Source organism: Echinococcus granulosus (genome assembly GCF_000524195.1).
Source record: "Echinococcus granulosus chromosome Unknown EG_S00004, whole genome shotgun sequence".
NCBI classification, from domain to species: domain Eukaryota; kingdom Metazoa; phylum Platyhelminthes; class Cestoda; order Cyclophyllidea; family Taeniidae; genus Echinococcus; species Echinococcus granulosus.
The window spans coordinates 2,121,587-2,136,829 of NW_020170384.1; the positions used below are offsets into that span (position 1 = coordinate 2,121,587).

The following is a 15,243-nucleotide window of genomic DNA, read 5'->3' on the forward strand; positions in this document are numbered from 1 at the left end:
ATAATACTAGGAGAATTTATGTCAAAACGGGGACTTATTTTCACGTTTATACTACAAACACTATTGTGGTCCCTACACATCAGACACCATGAACCAAGTGGTGGTGCTCATAGCATCTGGCGACGAACAAAGGCAAAAAAACTTGCGGATATGTCTGCACAGAAGACTTCATGCACAGCGCGTTGACGATACGCTCACTTGTCCATCGCAGGGAATTTGACGACTGCAACACCCCTCAGTGACGACGATGTACGTGGTGATTCCCAGCCTGCAGCCTCGACAGCCGTTTCTATGATCACTCAGTCATTGCGTAGAATATCTTTCTGATCCTGGACACCTGAGAGAAGTGAAAACAGTTCACTCATTCATGTTGATTAATTACTATGATAACTTTTTGCTTCCGACCAGTATGAAGAGCTAAATGCTGCACTAAGTTAAAGGAAGGTTTTGACAGGCGAGATCAAGATTTTCTAGATTGATTTATTGCATTTGACGAATCGTGGGCACATCCAGTTAGCTCAGGATCAAAAGCACCAAAGCGCCATTGAAGACGAAGTGAATTAGGTCGTTATGAAGTCTTTCTATTACCAAAAGCTGCTTTTAGATATTAGCTGCTGGGCTGAGTAAAAATATAACTGGTGGCTACTTTACAAATGAATACAGTCTTCACTTCTTGAAGTCTGATCTCTTACTTTTTTGATGAAACCAAATGTTGAATTTCCACATGAACATCCCTTATTAATGTATCAACTCCTCCACATTATCTTAGGCAGTGGATACTGGACAACTGTAGGCCATAGGATATGCGGTCTAGTTGAGGATTTACGCATTATCTATTTTGTCACTGTGTTGCCCGGAAAACACAGTCGATAGATTCGTCGGCAATACCTGTTTTGGAGCGTCTGCTAGCAGCGGGCGACGTGAATGCGCGGGCAGGAACTGCGCCGGGTCAGACGCCGTTGATGTTGGCGGCGCGAAAGGCGAATACTACTGTGGTAGAGCTACTGCTGCGTCATGGCGCGGATGTCAACGCGCAGGACGACATCGGCAACACTGCATTAATGTGTGCCATCGATTGCGGCAATCTAGACATGGTCAAACTCCTTATCACCCGACCGGAGCTCAATGTGGATCTGAAGGATCAGGTATGGAGGGGTGGGATTTTCGTGCACTGATTCATTCGTTTTGGTTACCGCTATCAGTGTCTTTGAAACTCACCACTGCCATAATTACAATCACAACCGCCGCTATTTACTGATCGGTGCTAGTTATGAAAGAGGCTGGTTTTACTTATGAAACTCCAACGTAACAACATGTGGGGTTTTGTTCTCTTTGAACCCTGTAGCTTCTTTTTGATTAATGTTTTGCAAAACGGTTACATCCTACATAAATGTGGCATGGCCAGTCACCGGCAAAATTAATTCCACTCCAATTCGTCAAATCGTCTAGTCTTTTTTAATACCTTAATTGAGATATCTAAATGAGTCAGTGCTATAGTGATTATCCAAAGGTTTAGCGATTCTGCTTTTCTTTTATGTTCGATAGTTTAAATATATTTCCGTTATGACCGCATTAAAATTGTGACATATTTCAGGGCATAGAAAACAGGAATCGCTTTTCCTCTGGATATTATAGCTGAAATACTTAACGCTAGTACTTTTTGTCTGGAGAATTCCCAAAAAACCAATTGTTTCGAGGCTTCTCATGCACAGAATTTGATCATTTTATCTGAGCAGGATGGGAATAAAGATCCATCCTGCACGTGCACTAGCAAGACTAGGAAGTACCCTTCTTTTTGTGCTTTGACCAAGTCGTGTAACTAAATCGATCAGTGAAATAGTCAGTGTTGTGCAGTATTAACGCTTAAATTCACATTTAAAGAATTTTGCATCTTCACGGGGCATTATTTTGCGTTCTATTGTCGTCAACTTATTGCTTGATTTGTGTAAAAGTACCCAACTACAAATGTTGAAAGACAATTAAAAGATCCCGTAGTTCTCAGCTATTCAGTCATGAATTTACGTGTGCGGATGGGACATCAGAATCTGACTTTTTGTCAAAAATTAAGTAGAAAGTACATTTCAGTTGTGTGTAACTTAACCTAGCTCATGCATGCTGAATAGATTATCGGTTTTGTTTGCTTGAACTAGATGAGTAAACACTTAAAAGCTCTTGCTGTTTTTCTTCTTTGCTGGTGGCAATCGAAAAATTCAGATTTGTGCAAGATTATTGCATGCAAATTCATTCAAACATTGGCCGATCTAGAAGTTACGGTTCACCGTGTAGGCAGCGACGCGTTTAGTGCCTTAAAACCCCAATTTCACTCATAACCACTGTCTGAAAATGTGCACCGATCTGCCATTACTCAAATGTTACGAGTGATTTATTAGGTAATTGTACAATTCTATGCGACTTTTACATATATTTATTGGCTAAATTTCTTTGAATTCTTTCATTTGTTGAAATAATCATCACTGCAATCTGTAGTCCTTTCTTATCGAGGCACAAGCTCGCTAATTCCACCTTTGAAGCAAGTAACCGTCTCTGTGTTGGTTTCAATTCCCGACATCCACTTCGCATACAATTGTCATTATTTAAGGCAGTATCACCGGTGGAATACGGAGGATAAGGCTGGTACAGTATCTCCCTTTTATCCTAAAGTGCAGTTTAAGGTCTTGCGTAGTAGGAATAGCTCTTTCTTTCTAGCTATTTCTCACTTTCAAGTTGTGTCCAGTAGATGAATCTCAATCGTTTCTATTACTTGACCTTCATCGAGCAAACTGCAAAATGTCCAGTGAATTGTTGACCGCTTACAAATGGTACTATTTAGTTGAATCGCTTATCTATGTCTTGCAAGAGGGCATGTTGCCTTTTATTTTTCGACAGAATAGCAGGATTAGTATTTTTATTGCAAAGGAATTGTAGAAACGCTGTGCTAAACACCAGGACTTTCACTCTGGATTTCTTCTCCCTCGTACTTATAGGTTTCGTTAATCTGATCTGTAAAATCATTCTCCTGATTCTCCGTTAAATCAATGCTTAGCGATATTTTCTAGTAGTCCCTCAAATTTTCCAAAACAGAGTTCTTAGTATTGAGATCACATAACTTATGTTTTGATCCGCATCTCGCAACAAATAAATCAGAACTAAGCTCTTCCGTTGCTGTATTTATTGCGTTAATCTGCAGCATGATTGACAAGAGTGCCTCCTCTGTTGGCACAATTGATAGCCTTACCCTTTTGCTTGAGATAGGTGTTTCGGTGCAGTCCACTGTCAAAACACCTATCACCTGGAGAATTCCAACCTTAATTAACCCTGTAAAATGTGCTTGTCGCAATAGATGCTCTCACAGAGTTACAATGGATGTTTATTTTTCAGTGCTCCTGTCTTTTTTGGGATCTTCTTCACCTGTAAACATGCGCATAAGTGAGCATGGTCTTGCTGTGTACGACTCCATGCATGCGGGAACTCAACCATGGCTTTAATAGAAGCCAGTGAAAACTGCTGAAACATCGCAATGGCCATATTCAGCATATCCTTTGCCTTTTATTTCCAGTCATGTGTCTGAAAAAACATGCTGTTGTATAGCCCCTAATCTAGGATTTTTTTGCTTTTTACCATATTTACTTTGAATTTATCCGAGCTCCGAGTCGCGAATACTGACAAACATTTGACGCGTTTTCTTTCCCGGTTTATAGTAAGTGGTCGCACCAAATGCTGGTGCAGACAGGTCACTAAAATAAATGTGGAATGTTCATGGTCTGAGGATAGTTGCATCGCTTTATTTTTGAGCAGCAGTTGAATTGGTCGACAAATTAATGGCAGCGAACATGTTATATAATACATATATAGAAATTAGAAATCTATTGTTGCGGTTAGTGAAGTTGGTGTAAATTATTTATGCGTTCGATCAAAAAATAGTCGTGTGAATGGCCCATAAAGCCTGTCATTTATGTGGTTAAAAAGTACCTCTAGCAATATTTTAAACACATCCTTCAAAAATGTTACTGAATTTGCGTTATATAATAAACCTTCTTTATTAGGTACAAAAATTAATTAAGTTTCCCAAGCCTAATTTACTTTATTTCATAATAATTACGGAACAATGAGCTAATCCAACTGCGTACGTTTTTAGCTATAGCAGGCCCTCAAAGACTGCCGCCCCAAAATTTTTCGGTCACGTATTTTAGAGCCCACTTCTTATCTCTTCGAGGCAAAAGAATAGGCTAATTCACTTATCTTATTTGTGAATACTTTTGACTTTTTAGGAGGGATCAACAGCTTCTAGCATAGCCGAAGCGGGTGGAAATGAAGAGATAATCCGACTTATACGTGAAAAATCAGCTATCTTCAAATCAGTACGTCTTGTTGTTATCTTCAGGAACATTTTTTGCATCCTCATTTTTGTGTTAAAACTCACCTGAGTTTTTGAGTGACTAATTCCACTCGGATTCATCCTTCTATTTTTCTGTCCTGAGTTTGCTCATTTACACAGCGGTAACGTTTTAGTAAGCCTGAAGTTTGGCCACAAATCGTCCCTAACTCAAGCATTTTTTCATGCTTCTCTTTTTTCATGAACGCGCAGTTCATCAACCACTTTTTGTTTCCTCATTCAAAGATGGAACTCATTTTGGCATGCCTTACTTTTGAGGTGAAATGCGATGCTCCTTAGATTCTTTGATACATTCTGCGTTACCTAGAGAACCTTGTGAATCCATCGAAACGTGTAGCTGTCGTCGCATGACTTCACATTTAAAGAAGAGTGAGTTTAACTTTGATAATTATGTTCTACTGGAGCATCTTTTTAAAAGATCTCCTTCATCAACCTCTTTCTGCAGTAGAACTGCGTTATCTGAACGACTTTTATACGTTCCAAATCGTCACTTCTTTTGGCACATCTGAAATGCGCCTCATACAAAGCGAAAAGGTATTCCATTTCTCTGTGACACGTGAGATGACTTAGAAACACCTGTGTTCACACCATTTCCTACTCATTGCTGTATTTCTCTTGATCTCCTATCTGATTTCGATGCAATGAAGGCGAAATGTAATTTTAAAATCATCTGCAGGTTATTGTCCGCACAATGCCATTTTGAGACTCAACTAAGTACTTATGCTGTTTTCTCTAGTCTCACCTTTGTAAATAGTTATTATTATGGCAACGTTCTTTCAACAAAGTACACGCAGTATCTTTTAACTTGATAACGTTGATTGGAAAAGAGTTTCACGAAGAGATTGCGTACCTGCTACGTCTGGTCTCGAATAGTTAATTTTGTTGGACTGGTTAATGGTCTTGGAGCTGTGCTGGGGCTTGCAAGTATCTTGATGAAATGATACGGACGTGACTTAACTAATGTGAGATGAGCTCAGAAGGTCATTCACTTCGCTAACCAAAAGCCGCACCGCATATCTAGCGCCAGGTCATGCTTTCCAACATGGCGCATATTGGTGCTGATTAATAAATCATACAATTCAGTGGTAGTATATTGACTACCTTCGTTTAATTTTGCTACTTCGCTATCAATATTGCATGTTACCTGCGTTGTTCATCAGGTCATGATAGCTGGTTTCACCCAGTCTTGCCTCAAACAGATTGGTTGGTTGCAAAACAATAAAATCGGTGTGAGGTGGTCTGAGGAAAATTAAATTTCTTGGATTTTTTTGCTCTCGCATACTGTACTTGGCGATTTTCTTCCAAGATCCTAGTAATGGAGGCGCTGGTCTTATTGCAGCTGCATGAAACAATACAACCGCATTCCTAAGCATTTGGAGCGGTTATGTCTAAATTTAAATGGTGTATCTGGTGGTAACTTGGATTTTTCGTGGCTTCCACGAATTATTTGTAAATACTCCTGTTAGAATTTAATTACCTGTTAGTCTAGGCGGCGTGCAAACGATACTTGAGTTTTGTCTAGGTCATCAGCACATCAGTGGATTTGATTAAAAACTATGGTTGCGAGTCCATAAAAAATAGCGTTGAATTTCACAACTCATAAATTTAATTATTTTCCATTATGTCTTATCCTTGTTTAATTCGTTCCACGGGACTCTTTTTTAGTATACAGTAGATACGTCATTTTTTCATTGTTCTTCGGCAAACGATGAACCGCTTGAATAATTTATTAGGTTAGGAAATGTAACGTTTTATTCGCTCACTGCATAGTTGACAAAAAACCTCGGCGTCCTTTCGAATGGTGTACAATTAATTCCATGACAAGTCTGGTTCTGGTACCTACTTTGTCGTAATCGTAAATTTATTCTTTTTTACACATTTCCATTTTATAAATAGTCTGGTCCAGTTGCATGGATAAGAGAGAGCATTCCTTTACTCAGACACAAGTCATTACAATCCCGATTATTTGAAACGTGTGTAGACGATGGATTTACGACATTCGGTGCAGATCACGTAAGTTATTGTTATTGTACACCCTTTCGAGTGGACGAAGCTGAAGACACTTTTGGTTTGCACCGCCGCGCGTTTGTGTTCCGAATCGGTTGAATAAATCATAATCTTGTATTTTATTGAATACTGCGGTCGGAAACGTCGAGTTTTACTAGCATTGAATAGCCAATGTACTATTACTACATTTACAAGCTGCCTTGTGTACCACTACCATTTATCCAGTTTGTCTTGGACTCGATAAAGTAAATTTAAGCGATTTTTTGCTTTGATATCACCTTAGGATATTTAACAGAACTGCTTCCCTGGTTTTCCTTTGTAGGATCTCACATACCATATTACGAGCACCAGGTAGGTTTTAGAGACTGCATCTTGAGCGCTGTCAACTTTGTTCTATACTATGTGGCATCAAGTGGCGCACTAACGCATGCACTTGTAGCTTTGGCACACTCTCGTTTGCTTTTTGCGTGAAAATCTTTAAATTCAACTACCTACTGATGTTTTCTAAGGCTTTAAAATCACCCGAGACATTTCGAGTGCCTTGTAATAGGGTTTGCTAAGACCTTATTCCTGCAATTACAAGGGAAAAAGCTTCATTACTATCTCGTGTGAAGTTTCCATGGGTAATCTCATTCATCAGAGTCCTGCAACCATATTCTCAAACACCACCAATAAAGTATTATCGTTCCTTGTGAAGTTAGCAGATTATTCGACTTAACACTTCTCATGAGTTCATTTTTACTATCACTTTCAAATCTATCTAAAAGTTTTTTAAAATAAGGTGTCTTCGTAGCCAATAAAACCGGAATTTTTTAGTTTCCCGAAAAGTATTATTAAGTAATTATTTGAATGTATATGCTTCTTTAGTGCTTCATTTTCTTATTCAATTTATCAAACAAAGGATTTGCATAGCTTAAAACATTGGAAGATAGGTAGGTAATATATTTAGAGCTCCGATCGTAGAAGACTCAAAAGAACGCGTAGTCGAATGTACGGTTGAAATAGTTACCATTTTACTCTGCAAATATTATGACCTCAATCATACGGTTACTGTTGTTTGTTGTGATATCGTGAACTGTGCGTCTCGATACTGCATGAAGCGTTTCATAGAAATGTGGGATAATACTAGACTTTGAATGCATTTATAAAGTCTCCTGCTCCACCTATTTCCACCTCGTCAGTTACTCAGAGTTACACACGCTAGCCACTTATTGCTAGGTGTCCTGAAAGTTTCAATAGATTCGTCATCTTCTGGTAACCACTCGCTTCTGTGTGAATTGGCAAAACTGCATTTGAATCACACAAAGCGGTGGCAGATCTTGAAAAAAAATGAAACGCAGGAATTGAAGGACCGTGAATAGGGGATGCGCTTTGGTCTTGTCAGTTAAGATCTGTTATTTGTGTGCAGGGTTTTCACATTCTTTGCTTTTGTTTTCGCAAGGCATTACTTCTCCATTCATCCGTCAATCAGTGCGTTATTCTACCTTGTGATTTAGGCTCGGTAATAATTGAACGTATGCGGATTTTGGTTGCTTTATCTCTCTGATCAAGCTGCACAATACGTCATCTTTTGGATTTGGCCGAAAGTGACACCAACTCTGCAGCTCTATTTACCTTAATGCCAATGGACAATTTTCTCACTTAAGCTGATGACAAATGGGTTTTACCCCATATCCTAAGCTATATTTTTCTGTTTTTCTGAGTCGAATATTTTCTAACAATATTACAAACACAACCATGTTAGTCAAGTTGTGACGATCTTAGTGGTTTTGAAGGTCGGCACTCAATTTCAAACGTGTTGTCACATTTGCACAAAGTATGGTCAACTTTGATGTGATTCTTATTCAAACCCAGACAAATTGGAAGTTTAACTGTGGATTCCCGGCGTCAAAACGCGATTAGTTTAGTCAAATAAAGAAGTATACGGCATCCAACATGGCCAATAGTATTCCATCGTAGGGTAATCACCGCAAATGGAGGCGGTCGATTAATGTGGGTGAGAATACGTGCCATGGGTGTCTCTCTCATGTACTTATCATTACTTACTTTGTCAAGCTTTGCACAACCCATGTGCCTTGACTATAGTACCACATTTAAGTCCAAATTAGACTTGCAGCCAGTTTTTACGAGCTGGACTCGCATCATTTACTCATATTTCGTGGCTAGATAGAAAAATATCATCTCAACCCTTATTTTTTATCACGCGATAATGGGCTGCTTTGTTTTAAGACTAAGCCTTTGTTCAGACGCCTGCTGATTTAAATTGCAAATTAGCGTAAAGCGTGTTCTACGTGTTGCTGTTTCTTGTTCTCATTGGAAATCTACTTACGACATTTGAGTAGCATGTATTCCACTTCAGTCGACAACTTTTCGAGCCACGTACATTCCATCTTATCCCCGGGAGTTCTGAGGAAACTGCAACTGTGTCAACAACAGCTCCAATGCCAGGGGCAACAGCAGCAACAGCAACGACTTCAACCACAGCAACCAACACAACCACTACCCATTACATACTACAAGAGGACTAGTCGCGGCAATTTCAAATGCTGTCTTCACCTTTATCCTGCATATCACTTCGTCAGCACGGATACGCATAGACTCCTTTTCCCCCTCCTGTTCGGCTTCTCCCTTTTGCCTATCTGTTTCTATCTTGCATGCTTTTAGTGCTGTTATTTGATAATGAACTCACTGATAGTCTTGATTTTTTAACTATTCCTATTATAATTTTCTCACTGAATAAATTTTAGCATCCATTGAAAACTCACAAATTTGAACAAATCTTTACCTAGTCATTGAAAATTCAAAAAATGCATATTTAGAGCAGACTAAGCTTACTATATTTTAATGTGCTCAAGAATATTTCATTTGATAAGTAGTCGGTTAATTTCCCATCTTGTTTAATGGCAATTTTTATCAAGATGCAAATATATTTTTGTGGCTTAAGAATTTACATTTTCTTAGTTACTGTTGCGGTGTTGCGGCGTGTGGGAATGCTTCTGCTTCCTCTTGATAACTTGTACTGGAATGACTTATTTATTTAATGGAATTGCAAATTATTTTTAAAGAGATTAGAGGACAAAAATTATAGATAGAATTGAGTTTTCGGCTGCAGTAGTGAGAACTAGGTCCAGAAGGTAAGGTGCTTGATTTCTACTTTGGGAGAACCGCTTTTCTTCACGTCCTGCAAACTGCATGAATTGGCTGCTTTATTCTGCTGAGTCTCCATCCTGCTTTTAACACACCGTTAATTATTTATTGTACGTTTCGGTCTGGCTTTACCTATTCCCAAATATCTTTTTCACGAAGCTCATTAGTTTTTTTATTTGCAATCTTTTATCGAAGTTCATACCATCTATTTCAGCTATCATGCATTGTTCACTGTATCAGCTCGATATCAGTAATGCTAGGAGCTTTTGAAATTTAAACATCGTTAATTTACCAAGTGGCAATAAGAATCCAAGAAAAGGCTTATAACTGTTTGATAGGAAATGCGAGTTTAGCTGTTCTATATCAACATAGACGGCAAAAAATAACATATAATAGGAAAAATTTTGTTCTTCCAGAACCTGCAATATTCATTAAAAGGCTTGAGAAATTGCTAGTGTATTTGCGCTTGATGTCGAGGTTGAATCTATAACATTTGCAATGCTCTATGTGGAGGTTAACCACCTTTAGGAGCAGCTTTATTCTCATTTTTGAGGGGGTTGGAATAAAATAAATCAAGTTGTATGAATTGCACCCTGTTTTCTTCGGAATCGATGGGAATTATCGAAACGAATGTCATATCTACATAAATGCAACCTTAAGATCGGAAAATAACTCATTCAAGTTAAACCCAGACAAATATTACAAGTAAAAGTTGCAACTGAAAGTCATGACCACCATGCTCTTGGTAGACGTCGTGTCTGCTTGGGTGATATAGTATAATAAGCACACAGAAGGTATGAATTTGGCTTCATGATTCAGTGTTTAATCCGCATTAGTTCAAAACGCAAAAGTAGAAGCTGTGGGAGAGATCTTCATGTTTACTTTATTTCAGTCATGGTCGTTATCAGCTAAAAGCAGTCTATTTCTCGGTCATGGACTCCGGCAAACATATTACAGTACTCAATCTGTCCAATACATTGGCTAGTAAACATTCATTAACCGATGGAGAACTTTGTAAGAAGAATTAAACTTGCGTGTCGTGGTTAATAACCATTTACTTTGATATTTGAGATAGTGCTTATATTGTATGCTAGCAATTGCATGATGTCCTTCCTCGATTTAATTCTATATTTCCCTCAAAACTAATTATTGCATCAGCTTATACCAAATAATCCTGGCAGCTGATTCCTTGCCATCTCTAATGTAGCAATGTCACCGGACGATTTGTCGCAACCTGAGCGAGGCATTATGAGACGCTCTACAAAAGAATAATTCACATCATATTCTGGGACGCATGGGAACAATTACTCCCTTCGTCTTTGAAAAATCACTGTGCAAATTTTTTGTGCCAATGTCACTTTGATTATGGGCAATTGGAATTCCCAGAGAGGGAAATTCCTTACTCTAAGCAAAAAGTCGTTTTGCTCCTAAAATAAAGGTTTCTGCAATCCGGAAAACTTGTTTTTGCAATTGTATAGGTAAGAAAAAATTGTGATCAAGCATAAGTGTGAGGTGATTTCCGGAAACAAAGTGGAAGATTTCCGTGAAATATAGCGCTAGTAGTTTAATTGTGCAGTGTTTTGAAATGATTATTGTTTGGAAAAATACACCCAACCCTGTCAACTTAAATAAAAGTTTCACATGCAATTAAAACTTTAGCCATAGTTCCAATCACCTAATTATGTTTTTTGAAAACGGGAAAGTTAATAGCTGCAGCAATTTGTATGATTGGATTATACGAATTGGGTAAACACGAGAACGACAATGAAGCATTGACAGGTTATTATCAGCAAATATTTTAAGGTTGTACATAGTTCCCTGAGACTTCCCTGAAGGCAAACGTAGACATAATGTCTGGGTAGGATATGTATTTTCGACCTACAGTAGGGCTTGGGGCTACTGGTACGTTCGGGAGGCCAGGCCCCCAGCAAAAGTATAATAGCAGAGCCCCTGAGTAGCCCGTAACCAAAACTGAAAGTTAAACAAACAATCAAAGCATTACAGTAGTCACTCTCTCCTTTTGAACTTCTCACCACGAACCAACTGCGTCAGTCATCGAATTTGCGTGCAACAGAGCAAATAGTGGGCAGCAACTTCATGGATCTCTCTTGAAAATTCCTGTTTGGAAATTGTTTTGTGGGAAGGGAATGCGCATGCCATCATGCACGTCCACCGCTGGTCGTAAAAGCACTGGCCTAAAAGCAGAGTCATCAAATAAAGGACGGGGCTTAAAGTAGTTTCGTGGATGTAGGCTTTCCTATCAATTCATTCTTACCTCTTTGTTCTCACTGCAGTGTTGCTTAATTCTGTCTACCTGGTCTCTACCCAGCTGGTAGAGAGGCGGGGGGTGGGGTACCGCGTGTTCATGTAATTAACATCCTCATGCATGCGCCGTGGACAGCGCGTAACAAACTTTTTTAGATGGCATAAGGCTGGTGCCGCTTCAGTTGTTAATTGCATTCCTGCATAACACAGGACTGGGATAGCCGTCGGAGGTGGACGTCAATGTCAACCTTTCTGTTAAAGTCATTAAGGCTTCTCCAGTTCACAGTGTGTGGTATGCTTTTGTCGCCTTAAAAGTGTGGCAGTCAGCAATAGAAATCAGAGTGGCTGTCTTTTATGACCAGTTTCACATTCTAGTACCATCATTGTAGCGCCTCGAGTCTTTTCAAGACTAAGAAGGTCATGATACTAGTGCAGAATACGTAGTCGACACAGGTAAGAGATTGGGTTCACTGACATGGGTCAGATGCCAAGCCGCCCGGTGGAATTACAATCGCATAGCTTCGAGTGGTTGCGTAACCAAAATAAAGAGTTAAGTAAGCACTCAAAGGATTACAGTAATGCCAATATGCATTTCTTATTTATCTTAACGTCATCTTGCTGCATGGCTTTCAGGTTACACTAGCAACGACAGAAGGTGAAAGTTTTAGTAGAATTTCATTACAAATGGGCAGAAAAGCTGTCAAATCGTAAATGAGAAGCATAATAACAGTAGTTTATACTGAAACTTCCTTAACAGAAAGAGTTAAAGCAACCACTGTTCTGTAAAAATAGTGAAGTACACGTTAAACCAAGAACACTTCCATTTTCATTCACCAGATGGATTTAGGATCTCTTTTATTGCGAGAACATTATTAATGCAAATTCAGACCAAAGCTAGAAGGATTTTTAGTCAAATGGTTTTCAAAGTCAAAGAGGAATATCATATGGTAGGTTGCAATCCTCTAATCTGATCATTTGAATGATGCTATGAAGAATTCAACAGCATTAATTGGTTGTTACTCTTTAACTTATTCATTGTAGACAATCATCACTTCTGTAATGCTTTGATTTCTTCCTTAACTGTTCTTTTTGGTTTCGTGAGTACTTGGGGCTCCGCGGTTTTTCTTCTGCTAGACGACATGACCGTTCGGGCCGTGTCACTGGTCCCGTAGCCCGTCTGTACGTCTGTAATGCATATTCTGCCCAAGTATTGTCTCAATTTCCCCTCAGGAAAGACTCAGGGCGCTGCACTGATGTAACAATATTATGAATAAGACTATGAATACACACATTAATAGACCTGATTTATAAAGTTTTTTGATAAAATTCGAAGAGATTTCGTTAAATGACTCATAATGATCGACGAGACAAAGTTTGCCACAGCTTCTTATTTATTCCGGAGGAGCATTTTATTATCTGCATTATATGGATAGGCATATGAAGATGGGGCAAAAATGGTTGTAAACCTCATTCAGGTTGAATATATCCCTTTTTCTTTAATAATGAATGTCTTTACTCTTTTTTCGAGGTGGGGGGGGGGGGGGAAGGGCGGAGGCCACAAAATTGCCGCCAAATCGGAAGTAATTTGCCGGATTGGTCTGCAGTGGATTATGCCAAAAAAATTGTTCTTCATAGTAAACAGGAGCATAAATTTCGTAATTTTTGTGAACGCTGGAGGAGGGAGCCAAAGCTGTCGTTTTTTGGATACTATATAAGCTTCTTTCTAGAATTTGCACAATTTTTCAATATTGTGATTCTCTCCTCAAATTCCCAAATGGCCACTGGAAAAGCCCTCTCGTATTTTCCTTAAGAAAGGATTCAATATTCCGTATTCAGGGGACTAATGAAGCCGGTGAAGAAGATGTTTTGCTTATGTTTAGATGCAGTACAAAAACTCGCGCTTATTTTAGTAGAAAATTGCGGCAATTCAAACAAACATGCATTCAAGTACGCTTAGAGTACTTTGACTGTTGGCTTAGTTCTACTTTTTATTTACGGGGGCACTTTAGGGCCCCACCTCCTCAGTTCCGATGGACGGATTGGCCTCTAGGCTACTCCAGTAGTCCCCCATCCCTTCTGTACGTCGGGAATGCATATTCGGCCCTAGTGTTATATCGTCTTTCGTCTTCAGGAAAGACTCGGAACGGGTCATTGGTGGCAGCGGAAGGTGAACCCGATACCAAAGGACAACTACTACCCTGATTTCTATTACTATTCGCTTAACCTTAACGTGACAGAAGAATAGCACATACTGTAGATGGGGGAACTCATTGCAACTCCTACCAGAAGGGTTGCAAATGACGTCGACCTTTGGCAACTACTTCATCCCCGTGTTCGGCAGGAAAGCTGTAAACAATTGAAATGACGTTAGCCATGAACCATCTGGGAGGGTTCGTTACAAGGCTTTTTACGGTATCTATTGGAGGATGTTGATCAAGTGAACCCGCGATACCTCCTCCGTCTCTCTACTAGCTAGGCAGCACTAAAGTGAGAATGGACACAAAACTTTATTCCCGCGAAACTACTTTACACCCCGTTCTTTATTAAATGACTGCTTTTATGGAGCATTTATACGACTAGCAATGTGGACACGAAATGGTCAGCACATTCCCCCGTCCCTTGAATGCAGTTCCCAAACAGGCTAAACTCGACTTGCTGTAGAATTGCCTAAAGCTCACAAATTCGATGACTGGCGGGGATGGTTTGTGGGTCTTTTCCTTACTGCACCGACTACTTTGTTATGGCCAAAAGCAGGAGGCTGATTAAGGTGAGCGCCTGAGTAGAGGCGCTCAAAAAGGAAGAGGGGCTATGTAGCACTTTGATTACTTATTTAACGCCTTGTTTTGATTTTGCGGGCACCACTTTCACCAGTTGGTATGACCCTCTGGGCCATTTTATTTGATCTCAGCCCATCTCTAAGTCGGCAATTGATATTCTGCCCTGGTAGTATGTCTTCTTCCGCCTACGATTAGGAGTCGGAAGGCTTCGAACTATTCTTTATGCTATTTTAACTCTTCGTAAAGATTGCATAATTCACTCGAGCATGGGCCAATTTTTTAATTTTAAAAGGCAAGATCGTGTCACATATTACCTACTTTATTTACATCAGCCCCAACAGGGTTACTTAACTATGCATTTTGATTTCCATGATCCTCTATGTCTCTGTACTTTATCAGAATAATCTCATCAACATTGTAAGAAACCATTAATTTCACGTAATGAGTTCGAAAAAGGTACCACGGATACATTAATTAAGCAATTTTTGTTTCCCCAGCTACCACTAAATTCATTTGTATGAATTTCACCTTTGCCTTTATTTATTTGATAGCACTAACTTCTCATTAATTACCTACAAGTAGTAGCAATGGGTAATAGAGCCCCTAATGACTGACATTTTGCCTTTACAGCAAAAAAATGACTGCAGAGCAGAA

General features: G+C 39.3%; 1 protein-coding gene across 1 annotated transcript in view; it reads left to right on the forward strand. All coding sequences in view use genetic code 11, as the record gives it.

Annotated features, from left to right (window-relative positions):
• The window catches only part of EGR_01198 (KN motif and ankyrin repeat domain-containing protein), a gene marked incomplete at both ends in the record, with an annotated part of 24,174 nt that extends 15,246 nt beyond the window's left edge, over positions 1 to 8,928 (forward strand). The window contains 4 exons of the mRNA XM_024490447.1: positions 867 to 1,145; positions 4,269 to 4,358; positions 6,723 to 6,751; positions 8,760 to 8,928. Of these exons, the coding sequence (XP_024355266.1) occupies positions 867 to 1,145; positions 4,269 to 4,358; positions 6,723 to 6,751; positions 8,760 to 8,928 (567 nt within the window). The remainder of the gene's footprint in view (positions 1 to 866; positions 1,146 to 4,268; positions 4,359 to 6,722; positions 6,752 to 8,759) is intronic.
• Between the last annotated feature and the right edge of the window lie 6,315 nt (positions 8,929 to 15,243).